This window comes from Fistularia commersonii, chromosome 12, assembly GCF_037954325.1.
Source record: "Fistularia commersonii isolate RoL2024-O1a breed Wild chromosome 12, RoL_Fcom_v1.0, whole genome shotgun sequence".
Lineage (NCBI taxonomy): Eukaryota > Metazoa > Chordata > Actinopteri > Syngnathiformes > Fistulariidae > Fistularia > Fistularia commersonii.
This window is the reverse complement of record NC_141295.1, coordinates 12038873-12053389: the sequence shown is the minus strand read 5'-3', so window position 1 is coordinate 12053389 and position 14517 is coordinate 12038873. Positions and strand designations below refer to the sequence as shown.

General features: G+C 43.3%; 1 protein-coding gene across 3 annotated transcripts in view; it reads left to right on the top strand.

The window, feature by feature from the left end:
• The window catches only part of septin9b (septin 9b), a 69218-nt gene extending 54956 nt beyond the window's left edge, over positions 1 to 14262 (top strand). For all 3 annotated transcript variants that reach the window (XM_086157142.1, XM_086157141.1, XM_086157140.1), the window contains exons 4-11: positions 2505 to 2633; positions 2742 to 2823; positions 3854 to 3991; positions 7873 to 7990; positions 9364 to 9459; positions 9741 to 9837; positions 11151 to 11202; positions 12529 to 14262. In XM_086157142.1, the coding sequence (XP_086013268.1) occupies positions 2505 to 2633; positions 2742 to 2823; positions 3854 to 3991; positions 7873 to 7990; positions 9364 to 9459; positions 9741 to 9837; positions 11151 to 11202; positions 12529 to 12745 (929 nt within the window). In that variant the 3' untranslated portion in view covers positions 12746 to 14262. The remainder of the gene's footprint in view (positions 1 to 2504; positions 2634 to 2741; positions 2824 to 3853; positions 3992 to 7872; positions 7991 to 9363; positions 9460 to 9740; positions 9838 to 11150; positions 11203 to 12528) is intronic.
• Positions 14263 to 14517: the final 255 nt, after the last annotated feature.

The following is a 14517-nucleotide window of genomic DNA, read 5'->3' as shown; positions in this document are numbered from 1 at the left end:
GTGTTTATGTTTAGCTTACGGCGGCGTGTTCCTAGTTACTGCGGAATCGGGGCGCCGTTTTGCGCAAACAGGCCAACGCCACGGCAGGACCCGGGAGATATCCTGACGCTCGATCAGCTCGAACAGATCCCGAGGACCAAAATGATTAAAAGATTTCATTCTGACCATTTCAAATTTAACAGAGCCATGATTGCCTTAAGATTTTTTTGTATTTCCTGAAAAACTAAAACAGTTTTCTCCGATGTGTTTCTCTGCGGTTGTGTACGACTTTGATATGCTTTTAATGCATTTGCGGACAACAAACATGGCTGCCTATCATGTTTTTAGCGGGCGAATGTGGCAGAGATAGCTTGGTGGAGTCGCATTTCTCACTGCAAGGCCAAAAACTGACCTGCCAGTAGCCCCAGTCTACGGCTGATAAAATCCAGTAGAAATAAAAAATTTTTTTTTTTTTTTTTGGTATGACTGATGTTTTAATTATCTCTTAGCTCTTTCTGTAAAGGCAAGTAAGATCTGGAATCGTCTCCCACTTGCCTTTAGGGAGCCTTTTGCTCTTCCTTATGTCTCGATGTGTCTTTCAGTTATCTGCCTCTAGGGACTGCAGATGTAAATTAGCATTTTTGCTATAATCTGGCATATTTACGTCTATTAGATGTGCCTGAATGGATGTTCATTAATGTGCACTGTCCCTATCAAATAAATAAATGAATTAATTTAAAAAAAAAAATCTGTTACGTTTCTCAAACACACTAGTTTAGCTGTTGATCTGTGGTGAGGTATTACTTTCAGTCGAAACTGAGCTTTGCTGGAGGCCTTGTTCATTCATTCATTCATCAATCATCTAGGAAACGGATTAATTAATCATTAATCACCCCGCATACAGACATTCAACCAATCACTCACTCATTCGCACGTCAAATAGAAACATACAATCATTCACCCTTTCATTCAAACGTCATATATATATAGAGGCATCCAGCCTTGCGCTGCGTCCGCCCTGAATCAGGTCATAAAAAAACTAAAATAACAGTTTGGAGAACAGGATGAAAGAATGTAGCACTTAAACACAGCAAAGGTCAAGAATTCCCTGTGAGGGTGTGAAAGGTCACCGAGACGGCTGTCGTGGCTCTGCTCTCTGCGGCCTCCTCTCTGAGATGTATTTGCCTAATCTCCGCTCGCCCAGCATGACCTTTTCACCCCCCACCGAGCACAGAATTCGACCGTGGTTGTTATTGTAGTTGTGTGCGTGTGCGAGTTAAAAATGTAATTGTGTGCTTGGGTGAACGCATGTGAATAATATCACTGCAAAAAATGTGTATGAAAGTATGTGTGTGTGTGTGTGTGTATGTGGAAGGTGGGGGGTGGAAATGCTGCCTGGGGTGTCACAGGGGGTCTGGCGCCTTGGCAACACTCCACATGCCACAGTGGATACCCACAAGGGCTGTAAACAGATGGTGGGAACGAAACATTTGCAAATGCCGATGTGTGTGTGTGTGTGTGTGTTGCGTCCATTCCCCTTTTGCGAGTGTCGGATGACAAAAGCATAGCCGACCTGCGAGGGAAAGTTTAGCCAAAATTAACTGCTTTCGTGGTCCGGAGCTGCGGGTGGCGATTGAAAGAAAGGGATTGCGGGCGCCCGCCGCAGAAATGAGTTTCCTCATGAGCGTCAGAGGCAAGAAGCTCAGCCTTCCTGGAGGGGCTCAGGGTCGAGGGGGGCCGGGATACCTCCCAGGAAGCCCCACCCGTGAGGTTTTTCGGGGCAGGTCCCACCGGTGGAGGCCCCGGGGAAGACCAAGGGCACGTTGGGGGGAACCATGGCCTGGGAATGCCTCGGGATCCACCCCCTGTGAGAAGTGGGGCGCGGGGGGGGGTCTGCTCCCGAGACCTGACCCCGGATAAGCGTTGAAAGATGGTTGGAAGGACGGATGCATAATTATTTCGCAATTAAGCTAAAAATAGGTGTTTAGAACCTCAAAAAACAGTCAACATTCTAGGGGTTAAAGGGTTAAAATATCTCCAACTGGCTGGAGGTTTCAAAATCATTCCTCATTTATCATAATCAGTTCAGTTCGGTTCGTCTGTGCTCAATTTTCATTTGGGAGTGGGTTGAACTTACTTTCGAGACCCTTCTTGAGACTCTGGAGATCGAGAGTTTTTAAAGGTTATGGTTAGAATTGGGTTCCTGTTCTGGTGAAGGGGCAGGGGAATTATATCAGTCAATGTCCCCATTATATGCCTGCACAAATGAGTGTGCGTGTTGTGTGTGTGTGTGTGTGTGTGGTCGGTCCACGGAATACATCTGTCCTGGGCTCCACAGCTTGCTCATCAGACCCCGCAGCTGTCATGCTACGCTCCAGTAATGTTCACACGTGTGTCAAACTTGCACTCGGGCTACAATTCCATATATTCAGGCTGATGTCATGTGCAATTAATTGTGAGTATGATTCCCGTCTTCCCTGAAAGTCACGGTTTTGCGTTTGTTCTTCCCCCGCCCACCCGACCAGGGCAAAGTGGCTTGGGGAAGTCCACGCTGATGAACACCCTGTTCAAATCCAAGGTTAGCCGCAAGTCCGTCCAGCCCAACTCGGAGGAAAGGATCCCCAAGACCATCGAGATCAAGTCCATCAGTCACGGTCAGTCACCTCTTTGGTCACCGAATATATAAACAGGTCCCGTTAAAATGTTTCAATTTGTTTGTGACCTCGAATGAAATGTCTATAAAACAACATTTTTCTGTTCAGATATTGAGGAGAAAGGTGTGAGGATGAAGCTGACGGTCATCGACACCCCTGGCTTTGGGGATCAGATCAACAATGAAAACTGGTAAGACGATGATCTATCTATCCTATCTATCTATCTATCTATCTATCTATCTATCTATCTATCTATCTATCTATCTATCTATCTATCTATCTATCTATCTATCTATCTATCTATCTATCTATCTATCTATCTATCTATCTATCTATCTATCTATCCATCCATCCATCCATCCATCCATCCATCCATCCATCCATCCATCCATCCATCCATCCATCCATCCATCCATCCATCCATCCATCCATCCATCTATCTCATATATTTTGCGAAATTATGTGAAATCATTGCAGCTGAGGTTATGTGACTCCGCTTGATTGATTGTCAGACCGTCGTATTAAAGTCAGTCCTTGGTTGAATATGGGTTGCAACGCCAAATAAGGTAGGATAACTAATTATGTCGTGCCGGAATACGACGTTGTTCCAACCTCACACAAACTTTAGGTGTCTGCTATTGCTGGCAACGATGAACCAATCAGAGAACGGTACATAGTACGCTTACCTCCGCCACTTTTTGGAATACCGGTGTTAATATATAATAGTACTGTACATTTGTATGTATGAGGACCCCCAAAAATGGCACCTCACGATTATCGGTCATGCAGTAGATCATGGGAATAGAGCAGCCGCAAAATAATTCAAAATTAATGAATCAATGGCAGGGAAATGGAGGAAGCAAGCAGATGGACTGTGCCAAGTAAAGTAGACCGAACAGAGTTTCCGAGGGAACAAAGTGAGAGTGCCAAAAAAGACAAAATTGAACAGTGGGCTATTGAACGAATGTATGAGGTGAATAAAATTCGACTCAAATGACTGTTTTGTTCTGCTTTATACACCGTTTATTTTACCATGCGCCTTATGACGCGGTGCGCCTTATGGTCCCCAAAATATGGTAAATGAAATAACGTCCTCGAACGCCGACTGCAGTAGATGAAGCCACGTCTCTTGGAAACCTGCAAAAGGAGAGACTCGGGAGGAGGTTTTAAGCAAATGGGAAATTAGCTTGTTGTTCTCTTGTTTGCCCCCTTCTTGTCAGTTGGCAGCCCATCATGAAGTTCATCAATGACCAGTACGAGGCTTACCTGCAGGAGGAGATCAACATCGACAGAAAGAAGAGGATCCCGGATTCCCGGGTTCACTGCTGCATATACTTCATCCCGCCCACCGGCCACTGGTGAGAACCAATGTCAACACAGCCATGTGGCGCAGCGCCCGGCTTCTCGTTGCACATCTTACTAGTTTCTTCCACAGCTGCACCAGAGATGAATCAGCCCTTCTGGGAATTACCCCGATCCATTGTCTCTTCCGCAGCTTTTTTTTTTTTTTTTCCCGTTTCTTTTTTTTTTTTTTTCTTATTTCTGTCTCGCTTCCCCGAGCGACCACATGTGGAATTCATTATCTCCTCAGAGACGCCGAAGTATCACTTGAAGAGTCAAATATCACAGAGACATTCGACTCCCCAGTTCTCACAGCTCAGTAATGCAGCCGTCCACAGTGACACAATTATCAGGATAAAGGGATTAGCTGACCCTTAATGGTGGGAATGGCACGGGATCTTGCACTCATGTGCCACAGGATAAAATAATATTATGCCAAAATGCTACGTCTTATTACCCCGAGAGAGGTAAGCTGTACTCCCGAAAGCCCCCATTCATACAAATGTGCAGAGCAAAATATCGGGTGTGTTTTATTGTTTCGCCTAATACATGTAATTGTCCTTGCAGCGTCGGTGCAAAGTGCATGCCCAGACGGAGCCGTTTGGATCCCCACCAGACATTTGCTTTGGCGTGCATTTAGACTAATGCAGATTTAATTTCCAAACCACTTTTCTCCCGTTACTTAGCCGCTGATTAGGGTCATTTTCTCCGTTTCGACGGTAATTTGTCCGATTTAGCCACAATGCGCCCGGCCTTACATGCAGGATTGGGGGAGGGGAGGCGGTTACCGTTACACATGCGGGGCACACGAAGGCTCAGCAAACACACTTATTGTACACACACTTCTAGAATTGCACGACCCGACTGCGTGCTGTGACTGTGAACGCGCGGACCCGTTCATTAACCATGCCGGCGTCGTATCAGTGACAGCTCCGTGAGCCGCAGATTCATGTTATGTGCGCCATTAGCTCAACAGTTTTCACATTCCAGCGTTCCCTCTCGTGTGTGTGTGTGTGTACATGTGTTCCCTGACATTTGACAGCCTCTGCTTCCTCATCCAATCACTACAGCAGCTGCATGAGAAAACTTGCGTTCACGCTCATGCGCATGTGTCGCCGTCTCCAATGTGTTTTCTGTCAGCAGACACGGCAATGCTAATGCTTAGCCTGACGCCCTTGAATGGCAGGATGAATTCATGTATATCTATAAGCGGCGCTGTGTTGGATGCAGGGTGAATCTCGTCCTCTTGCCCGGTGGCAACAGGGATAGACTGCAGCCCCTCCGCTACCCTGAAAGCAGGAAAAGCGGTATACATAATAAATGAATGACTGAATGGATGATATAATTCTCCTTCTTAAACCTACATGTAACGTGTAGGTTCAATACAAGGGATCGATAGAAACCGTGATTAACCTCAAACACATGGACGGCAACATCTTTTTGTAAGCTTCGTTCCATCCAAGCAGACAAAAGAACAAAAGACGTGTTGGAAACAGCTTCAAAAGTGCAATAAATAACAGATATCACTGTGCGCTTACTTACACGTGTCAACATTTGTACATATTTATACCACTTGCAGTGAATTTAGAATCCGTGAGAAACTGTGTACCCATTTGCCCTGGATATTTAGTTCCAGGCTGCAAACAGCAAGGCCAGCTAAAACTCCAAATTCAAGACTCCAGCGATTACCCAAAGCCAGAGGCCTCTGGGCGAACTTCCCCCGCATGGCTTTTCTTTGGCTTCGGCCATCTGACAACAGCTGTTTTTTTTTTTTTTCTTCAAGATCCCAAACAGTAACTTGTATTTATTGTCGCCCTAATGTAACTTGCATGTTAGCTGCGTCCGGAGAGATGAACGGCGGTCGCCGCAGCAGAGCGCTGCCTTGGCAACACCATCTGATCATGGTAAAATAGTGCACTATTTTCCTCCCCTGGTCAGTCGTGTCGCTGACTCGCCTAATACGTCGCGGTGGAGAATGGAGGAAAAAAAAAAAAAAAGACGACACCGCATTTCAACCTCCACCACATTTTCTTTGATATTTGTGCATCTCCACTCTTGGCCGACCGTGCAAGTTTACCCCGGACATGAGCGCGCATATTCATCCTCCCCCCACACGTGTTCTCATGCAGGGATACAAAATTCAAAGCTGCTATCGTCATATTTTCCATGTGCATGAATTTGCACGATTAACAGTGTATACCTGCTAACTTATCAGATTCATGCAGCCATTTAATACTATTTTATATCCATCTCTTTGCATTATTTTTTTATATGTGCATCATTCACATATACGATCACATGTGATTGTTTAATGATTTATGTTGTAGAAGCTTTTTTTTTTCAACAGTGCTGCTCATCTTGGCCAGGTCACTCTGGAAAAACGGATTAATCTCAATGAGCTTTTTCCTGGTTAAATAAAAGTGAAATAAAAAGTAGTTTTTTTTTTTAATTGTCAGTATAAAACATGTATCTTTCTGTTATACTGAAGCTGAGGGAAAACATTCGGAGAAACACCAAGGGACGGAGTTCCTGTGAGGGAATCTCACTAATTATCGTTTCGTTTTCTCGGAAAAATACACAAACGCATTAAACTGAGACAATTACAGGAAAGTATCAAAAGTCAATACTTAAAACCTCATTCCCTCTTCGAGGTAACAGTCAAACAGCAGGCAACAACCCGCAGCTTTAAAGCTACATTAGCAATGGAAAGTTGTCACCAATTCGCGTTTGAGCTGCTTTAAAGCGCCTAAAGACATGGGACATGGTTAAAACAAGAAGGGCCACTAAGTTAACAAAAACATGTTTAATTCAATGTGATTGAAGACCATGATTGCCATCTAGTGATTGCTTTCTGTCGTTACAGTAATTCCTTTGCAAGTTTCTGATTGTAAATGTGAGTAGTGGACGGCAGGGTGGAGCAGTGGTTGGCCACTGAATGAAATGGTGAATTGTTATTTGTCTGTATGACGTGAATGAGAGGGTGAAGGGTTGTGTTTATATGATGTGTGACTGAGGGAGTGAATGCGTTGCATGTGCACGTGACATGTGAACCTCATCTGAGAGGCTCAAGAAGCCTCTCAGATGAGGGGTGAAACATCATCAAGTGAAAAAATTCAAGTTGATTTGCTGTGACAAATTTTTTTTTACAAGAATTCACTATAACCTGGATGACTGAGAACCTTCATAGACATGTTTTATGTGACCTTTGAAGAAAGGATTGAATGGTTATATGTCTCTTTCATATATGAATGAAAGAGTGAATTGTTGTCTGTATCTATATGACCTGTGAATGAAAAGTGAATTGTTATGTCTATATGACATGTGAATGAGAGGGTGAAGTGTGACGTCTATATGATGTGTGAATGAAAGAGTTAATGTGTTGCATCACATGGATGGTTGTGTGTCTCTATATGAACTTTGAATGAGAGGTTGATTGGTCATATGTCGAGTTTACATATATGAAAGAGCGTGTTGTGCTATGTCGCTATATACTGTGTGAATGAGAGGCTGAATTATTATGTCTGTATAACCTGTGCATGAGGGAAGGAATGGGTTGTATGTCGACATGACGTGAATATAAGAGTGAATGGCGGCATTTCTTTGCAAGAAAGGTGAGCTGAGGATCGAATGGTTGCATGGCTGTATGACGTCTGAATGTACGTCCTTTTTTGACGCGTGAATAAGACGGTGAATTGTTGCCTCCATATTTGGCCGTGTGATCGGTCCTGGGATAAGCACCCGCCCCTACCAGCCTGAGCGCAGGATAAGCAGCATAGATAATGAATGGAAAAAAAAGGGATAGTCAATAAAACTAGATTTAAGCATCTCAAACTGTTGTCACGTCCAGCGTCTTCGTGAAAATGAGACAAGGCTGTTTTCTGTTCCCCCCCCCTTCCAGCCTGAGGCCTCTGGATGTGGAGTTTATGAAGCGCCTTAGCAAGGTGGTCAACATTGTCCCGGTCATCGCCAAGGCCGACACGCTAACCCTTGACGAGAGGGACTACTTCAAGCAGACGGTAAGCACAGACGTTTTCAAAACCGTGTGATCGGTTGATCGTAACCTAACGTTTTCTGATTTAAGTTCATTCAATTTTCCTCCCTATCACATCCCGCCCGCCACCACCTGCTAAATGTTAATGCCACCATACGAATGTGTCGGTACCTCAGGTTCGGACTGATCTAAATAGATGTTGGCTCCCCTCAGGTCGAGATCGGCGTTAAAGTCATTTTTCTGAAATCATGTGATTTTAAAGTCGCAAGAACAAAAACAGCAGGGACCGAATAATGGGAACATCTGCGAAAAATGACTGAGCGGTTTTGTGTAACTTCTCTGTCGGTCTCTTCCTGTTTCTTAGAAAGACCATGGTTTTAAGAAAGAATGAGGCGGAGACTCTTCGTTTATTCCCTGAGAATACGGGCCTTTCCCTGTCCTCGCGAAACGCAATGGCCAACTTGGCTGCCGCATCCCCGCTAATGCCCGTAACATTGTCCGAAAAGGAAAGAAAGCCGGGTTTGGATTTGATCCCCTGGCACTGATTTCGAAGCTGGATGTCTCGTAGCGCAGTTGGACGAGAACCGTGACCCTGAAGTTTATTGACTCGGAGCTTCTCGAGCCAACGGCCCCCCCCCAGGCCTTACCCCATTTTGAAGCCACTGACATGCCAAATAAAAAATGAGTTGTTTTTATTGATATAATGTCAGGTCTCTCTGAATGTTCACCTTATTTTTGAGCCCACAGCCCATAATACAACCCTGAGAAAGCTACCCAGGTCGTACAACGCGGGGTTTTTGACTGAAGACCAAGAGGAAATTGCGCTTGCGGAAAGTGGAGTAATTGCAGAAGTGAACGGTCATTCATTAAAAGGGCATTTCACTACGGATCATTTGGTTTATATGAGTTTTTCGAGTTTTTTTTTTCATTTGCGTGAAGTTTACAACCAACCACTTAATATTAATATCAACCACTTACATAACGTGTGTTTGTGTAAGCCAGCTTGTGTTTAAAGATCTTCCATTCAACTCCAAAACTGAATTTTTATGACTCGATTTTCTCCCCGGTTACGCCTGTGTTATGTCTCCGACTTGGGTTTTGGCTGCCGCGTCTCCGCCGGGATGGTCGAATGATGGATGGAGGCTTTCGACCTGATTGATTGTTTACGTTTGGCAGTCGGACTTCCCTCAAGCCGGTCGCCGGTTCTCCTCTCATGATGGAAACTTTTGGTCTCGGCTTAACGATGATTCAGCAGTTTTGAGAGAAAAAAAAAACCCAAACCAGACTATTTTTGAATGCTCTAAACTGTATATATAATTTACAGATGTGATATAAATCACAGGGTTTTTTTTTTTTGTTTTTTTTTATTAAACAAATTAACCGTTTGGCGTTTTGCAGATCAGGGAAGAGCTGCAAGCCAACGGGATCGACGTCTACCCTCAGAAAGAGTTTGACGAGGACGCGGAGGATCGGATGATCAACGATAAAATCAGGGTAAGTTTGTGGGGCTCAATCCAGGAGCGGATCTTCCTTAAATTTACAAAAAGGCATATATATTCCTTATTTTTACATAGAGACGTAAAGCAATTCACTCACTTGTCCACACAGCCTATTTAGACACACAACCATTCACTCATCCATTCACACATTACCCAGACGTGCAAAGGAGGGTGAAAGTTTCAGATCCTGCATTCACATGTTGCTATCTTTGCGGATTATCATACAAAAAGTAAACAAAAGTATCTTTACGTGTGTGTGTGTGTGTGTCCAAACAGGAGATGATTCCTTTTGCTGTGGTGGGGAGCGACCAGGAGTACCAGGAGAATGGGAAAAGGATTCTGGGGAGGAAAACCAAATGGGGCACCATAGAGGGTACCACACACACACACACACACACACACACACACATAGTGTGTCAGTTTATAGGAGGAGAATATTACATAACACAATGGATGGATGCCTGACATTTATAGAAATGATCACTAATGGACTCACCTTAAGCTGTAAGAGCCCCTTGAAGCTGTCTTAGAGAATTAAGTTCAGCCCAAAACTGTGATCATGGTGAGGAATGCAATCCGGTCTCACAGACGTCTGCACAGATGGTTGAATACAACCGACGATGTCCAATTACATTATCTGTCAGCAGCGTTTCTACGCCATTTCAACCAAAAATCGTCCATGTGTGCAACGCCCAGCACTGATCAAAGTATATCATTTGTAGCATGATTACATTTTTTATGTCATTATTATATCTTCAATATGCCATATTTAGAGTTTCTCACACTTTAGATGGACGCTAAAAACACAATAGCATTTCCCTGTCAAGTATTCAGATTCAACAGTTCCATGTTTTCACAAATAAGACATTACGTTTCTCTATGTATTTTGTGGGATGGGCACACACACACACACACACACACACACACACACGCGCGCGCGCACACACACACACAAAACTATGGACTTCTGGTATGAAATCTAGCTGGATCTTCATGGGAACATGAACACACACATAAACACACACACACACACACACCTTACTATTGTTTCAATCCTGCCTATCTTTTGGCTCACCTCACTCAAGGCCGTGCTAACAATGGCTGGGTCAAGGATGCACAATTGACCACAACACATATCAAAAAAAAAAATTACCCTTTCAAACCATCATATATAACAAAAGACAGATAAAACAATATATTTGTCAATGTTTACTTGGGTCATATCCAGGGAGCCGGTGATAACAGAGGACACACAGTTGCATCTTGTCTGGACGAGTTAGTGTCTTCATTTAAGGCCATTAATAAGCGCAGACTCGGCGGTCATCCTGCTCTCCTCCAACCAACGGGATTTAATTTCCTGCCTTGGGATTTCAAAGCTTTACATAAATAGCAGCCTCCTTCTTTTTTTTTCCCCCCATTAACGCTCTTGACATAATCTATGCGTTAAACCCTGCCGGATCCACCAGCGGCTCGCCATTGGTACTTTGCAAAGACATCTCACCCGAGATGACAAAAAAAAAATGAAAGAGGAGCAAGAAAGTGATGGAAGGATCTTCATATGAGTAATACTGCCATCTTGTGCTTTATTAAGCCATTGCAAGTCTCCTCATGGCCTGTAATATTGGATGTATTTTTTATCCCTGATCGCGTTAATTTAAAGGTGCCCTTTTCTTCTCTCTTTTACAGTTGAGAACATCGCACACTGTGAGTTTGCGTACCTGCGAGACCTCCTCATCAGGTACGCCGCCTCACACAAATATGGTGTATCAATATATTGTAGCCGTGCGTGTACGTGTTTTGTGAGGGTATGGGGGAGTCGTCGAGATGCTCCGCTAAAGTTAGTGAGCTGTGTGTGTGTTTGTGTGTTTGTGTGTTGTCATGGGTTATGGCTAAAACCCTTTCCCATTGTAAGCCTGTCATTATCTATCATGAAATTTTAATTTTTTCAATTTTTTTTAGTGTTTTTTCATTTTCATTTAATTTATTAAATCCCCTGTGAGAAATTCCTCTCTGCCTTGAACCCATCATGGATGGACCACGAGCGGTTGGCATGCCGTCTCCCAGTGCCAGGGGAGCAGTTAGGGGTTCAGCGTTTTGCTCAACAACACTTCGACACACTAGGAGGAATTTCTTCACCTGAAGACGTTTGAAGGGTGAAATGTCTTCAAGTGAAAAAATTCAAGACCAGTTTCCACGACAAGAATCCCACATGACCTGGATGACTTAGAACCATGGTTGTATTACAAAAAAAGAGAAAAAAGCTCTTTTCTCTCTCTCTCCCTCTCTCTCTCTCTCTTTATATATATATATCCATATCTATATATAGATATGGATATATCTATATATAGAATATATGTATACATATGTGTGTATATATATATATATACATATAGGTAGATATGTGTGATTGTATATATATATATATATATATATATATATATATGTAGTTGTGTGTGTGTAAAAGTGAATATGAAGTCTGTATAGTGATATTTTCATTCCATAATCCCAGTCATACAACTGTGATATTGAGAAACTAGAAAACGTGCTATAGCTCAAAAATTCATTCATTATTGATACCGCTAATCCTGCACTCGGTTGTGGGGAACCGGTGGGGAGGGCTGGAACCTATCCGAGCTGTCATTGGGTATAACATACAACTCACTCAGTCACTTGTAATGTAGAGACAAACAACTGTTCACCCTCTCATTCATACATTAGATAGGGATATTCAGCAATTCACCCTTTCATTCACACGCCGTGCAGAAAAATGCAACCCTTCACTTTGCCACTCACATGTCATGTGCAGACAAACAACCATTCACCCTCTCATTTATACGTCATATAGAGACAAACCACCGTTCATTTACTCATTCGCATATGCGGGCAATTTATGATCTGCATGTTTTTGGACTGCAGAAGGAAACTGTAGAATCCAGACACAGAACACAGAATGGACATGCAAAGCCCAGTTGAAGCGTCTTGTTCAGATTAGAACCAGGGACCTTACTGTGCAACACAAGCGCAAACTACTATAAATACTGTAAATATGTCCAATGTCTTTCAGGACACACATGCAGAACATCAAGGACATCACGGGCAGCATCCACTACGAGACGTATCGCGTCCGCCGGCTGAATGAATCGAATCCCCACTTCCCGTCCCAACCGCCCGACCGTCCTGCCGCAGAGCCGAAGGCCAACGGGCAGCCGGAGGAGGCGCCTAACGCCGTCCAGGCCAACGGGACGGCCGCGCAGCATGAAGCCCTGTCCCACGAGGTGTAAGGAGCCCCAAAGGCGTCAAACTCAAGGACTGGGGAAAAACTCACAAAACACACACACACGCACACACACACACACTTCCTCCCTTCCTCCCAGTCTTATAGCGTTGGGATGATACAATGTCTCGGAAGAAGAAACCTAAACGCGTGTTTTTATTTATCTCTGATATAATTCCCCGTATCTTTGAACCCCTCTCGTCGACATTCTCAGTAAAAATACATTTACCCTGTTATTTGCCGTTTTGCCCAAAACAGTCTACTTACAGGGTTGTGTTGCATAAAAAGTGAAATTACTCCAAGTGAAACTAAAGCTTAGTGTTAGAATAGCTCTGAGCTCACAAGCGCCGTTTGAGCCGGTCCTCTGCGTGTTGATGTTTCTAGTTCTGTAATAGATATTAGGGCTCGTATCAACTTTTTAGATAAGAGTTAAGAGGACGTGACCACCGACACCTCTGCACTGCAAACTTTAAAAAAAAAAATTTAAAAAAAATGGAAGTGTGGAGCAGCTCTCGGAAAGATTTGTCCCCTTACCATTTTCCCAGCGTTTCAATTTTTTTTTCCGCCAAACCATTTTTTCGTCTCTTTCTATATATCGCTGATGTTGCGCGAAACCTCATATTGTACCGCGATCATTTACCTTTTTTTAAAAAGAAAAATGTTTTTTTTTTTTTTACTCGCAATCGCTGTCATCCACATTCTGATGTTATTGTAGAAACTGAGGGCCTGCAAGGGGAACCGCCGCAAGGCCGCGTTTATCCAAATGTTCTGCCTGTAGACCAAAACCAAAGCCTGTGTGTTCTAGAGAATCCCAACAACAGTGAAGAAAATCCATCCACGTGTCCATTTACCAATCTATTTATGTACGCTGTGTTTTAGTGGAATCGGCCTTTAGCCATTTGATTCCAGTCTAGTCTCTAACAACAATATGATCTGATAGTTTTAGGGAGTGTTTTTGTTTGTTTGTTTGTTTGTTGTTGTTGTTGCCTGCATTCCTCCAGTGCCATGTTTGCTCGGCTGCCCTCGAAACTAGCACCAAAGCTGCTACCGTCAGTAAAGCGCCGATTTGTACTTTTTAGACGAACGTTTCCGATCGTAACGTCACGTTTCCGTCGCGAGCTTCAAGCTAACAGTTTGGGCTTTTGTTTCGGACCCGCATCTCTTTTTTTTATAACCATTAAGAGGCCAAATAACACGTGAAACGACACAACTGTATTTCAACGCACCAAGAATTTGTAATATCTGTGCCATCGTCTTTACGCACTCGATGGTTATGTATAATTTGGGTTACTTCTAAATTACTTTTTCAATAATGAATACGTGCTCTGCTTCTTTTAAGTCATCACAAATGTGTCAATTTCCTATAGAAGGTATTTTCTTAAGACAAGAAACTCTCTTATCCTGATCGATCTACTTTGTTTACTGTTGTATAGTTCCTGTGTAATTTGTAATGGTAAAATAGATTAAGGTTTTATCTTGATATGCTATCTCAAAGAATAAAGACTGATATTTTTATTGTTTAACGTCGGCTGTCTGATTTGCGTGAGCGCGTGCACACAGAAAGGTTTTATTAGCTACGACCACTTCTCCCTGTTGAGCACACCATGATATTGCAATTACAAAAATATAGCTGATTGAAAATCCAAGACAGTATATCATTTCCCAACAACCTTTTAAAAATTACAATTCTTTGCTAGATCAGGCTAACAGGAATGAGACTTAATTTGAATTTCCATTGCATGTCACCGTGTGACTGTCTGAAGTCCTCTTAAGGCCCTT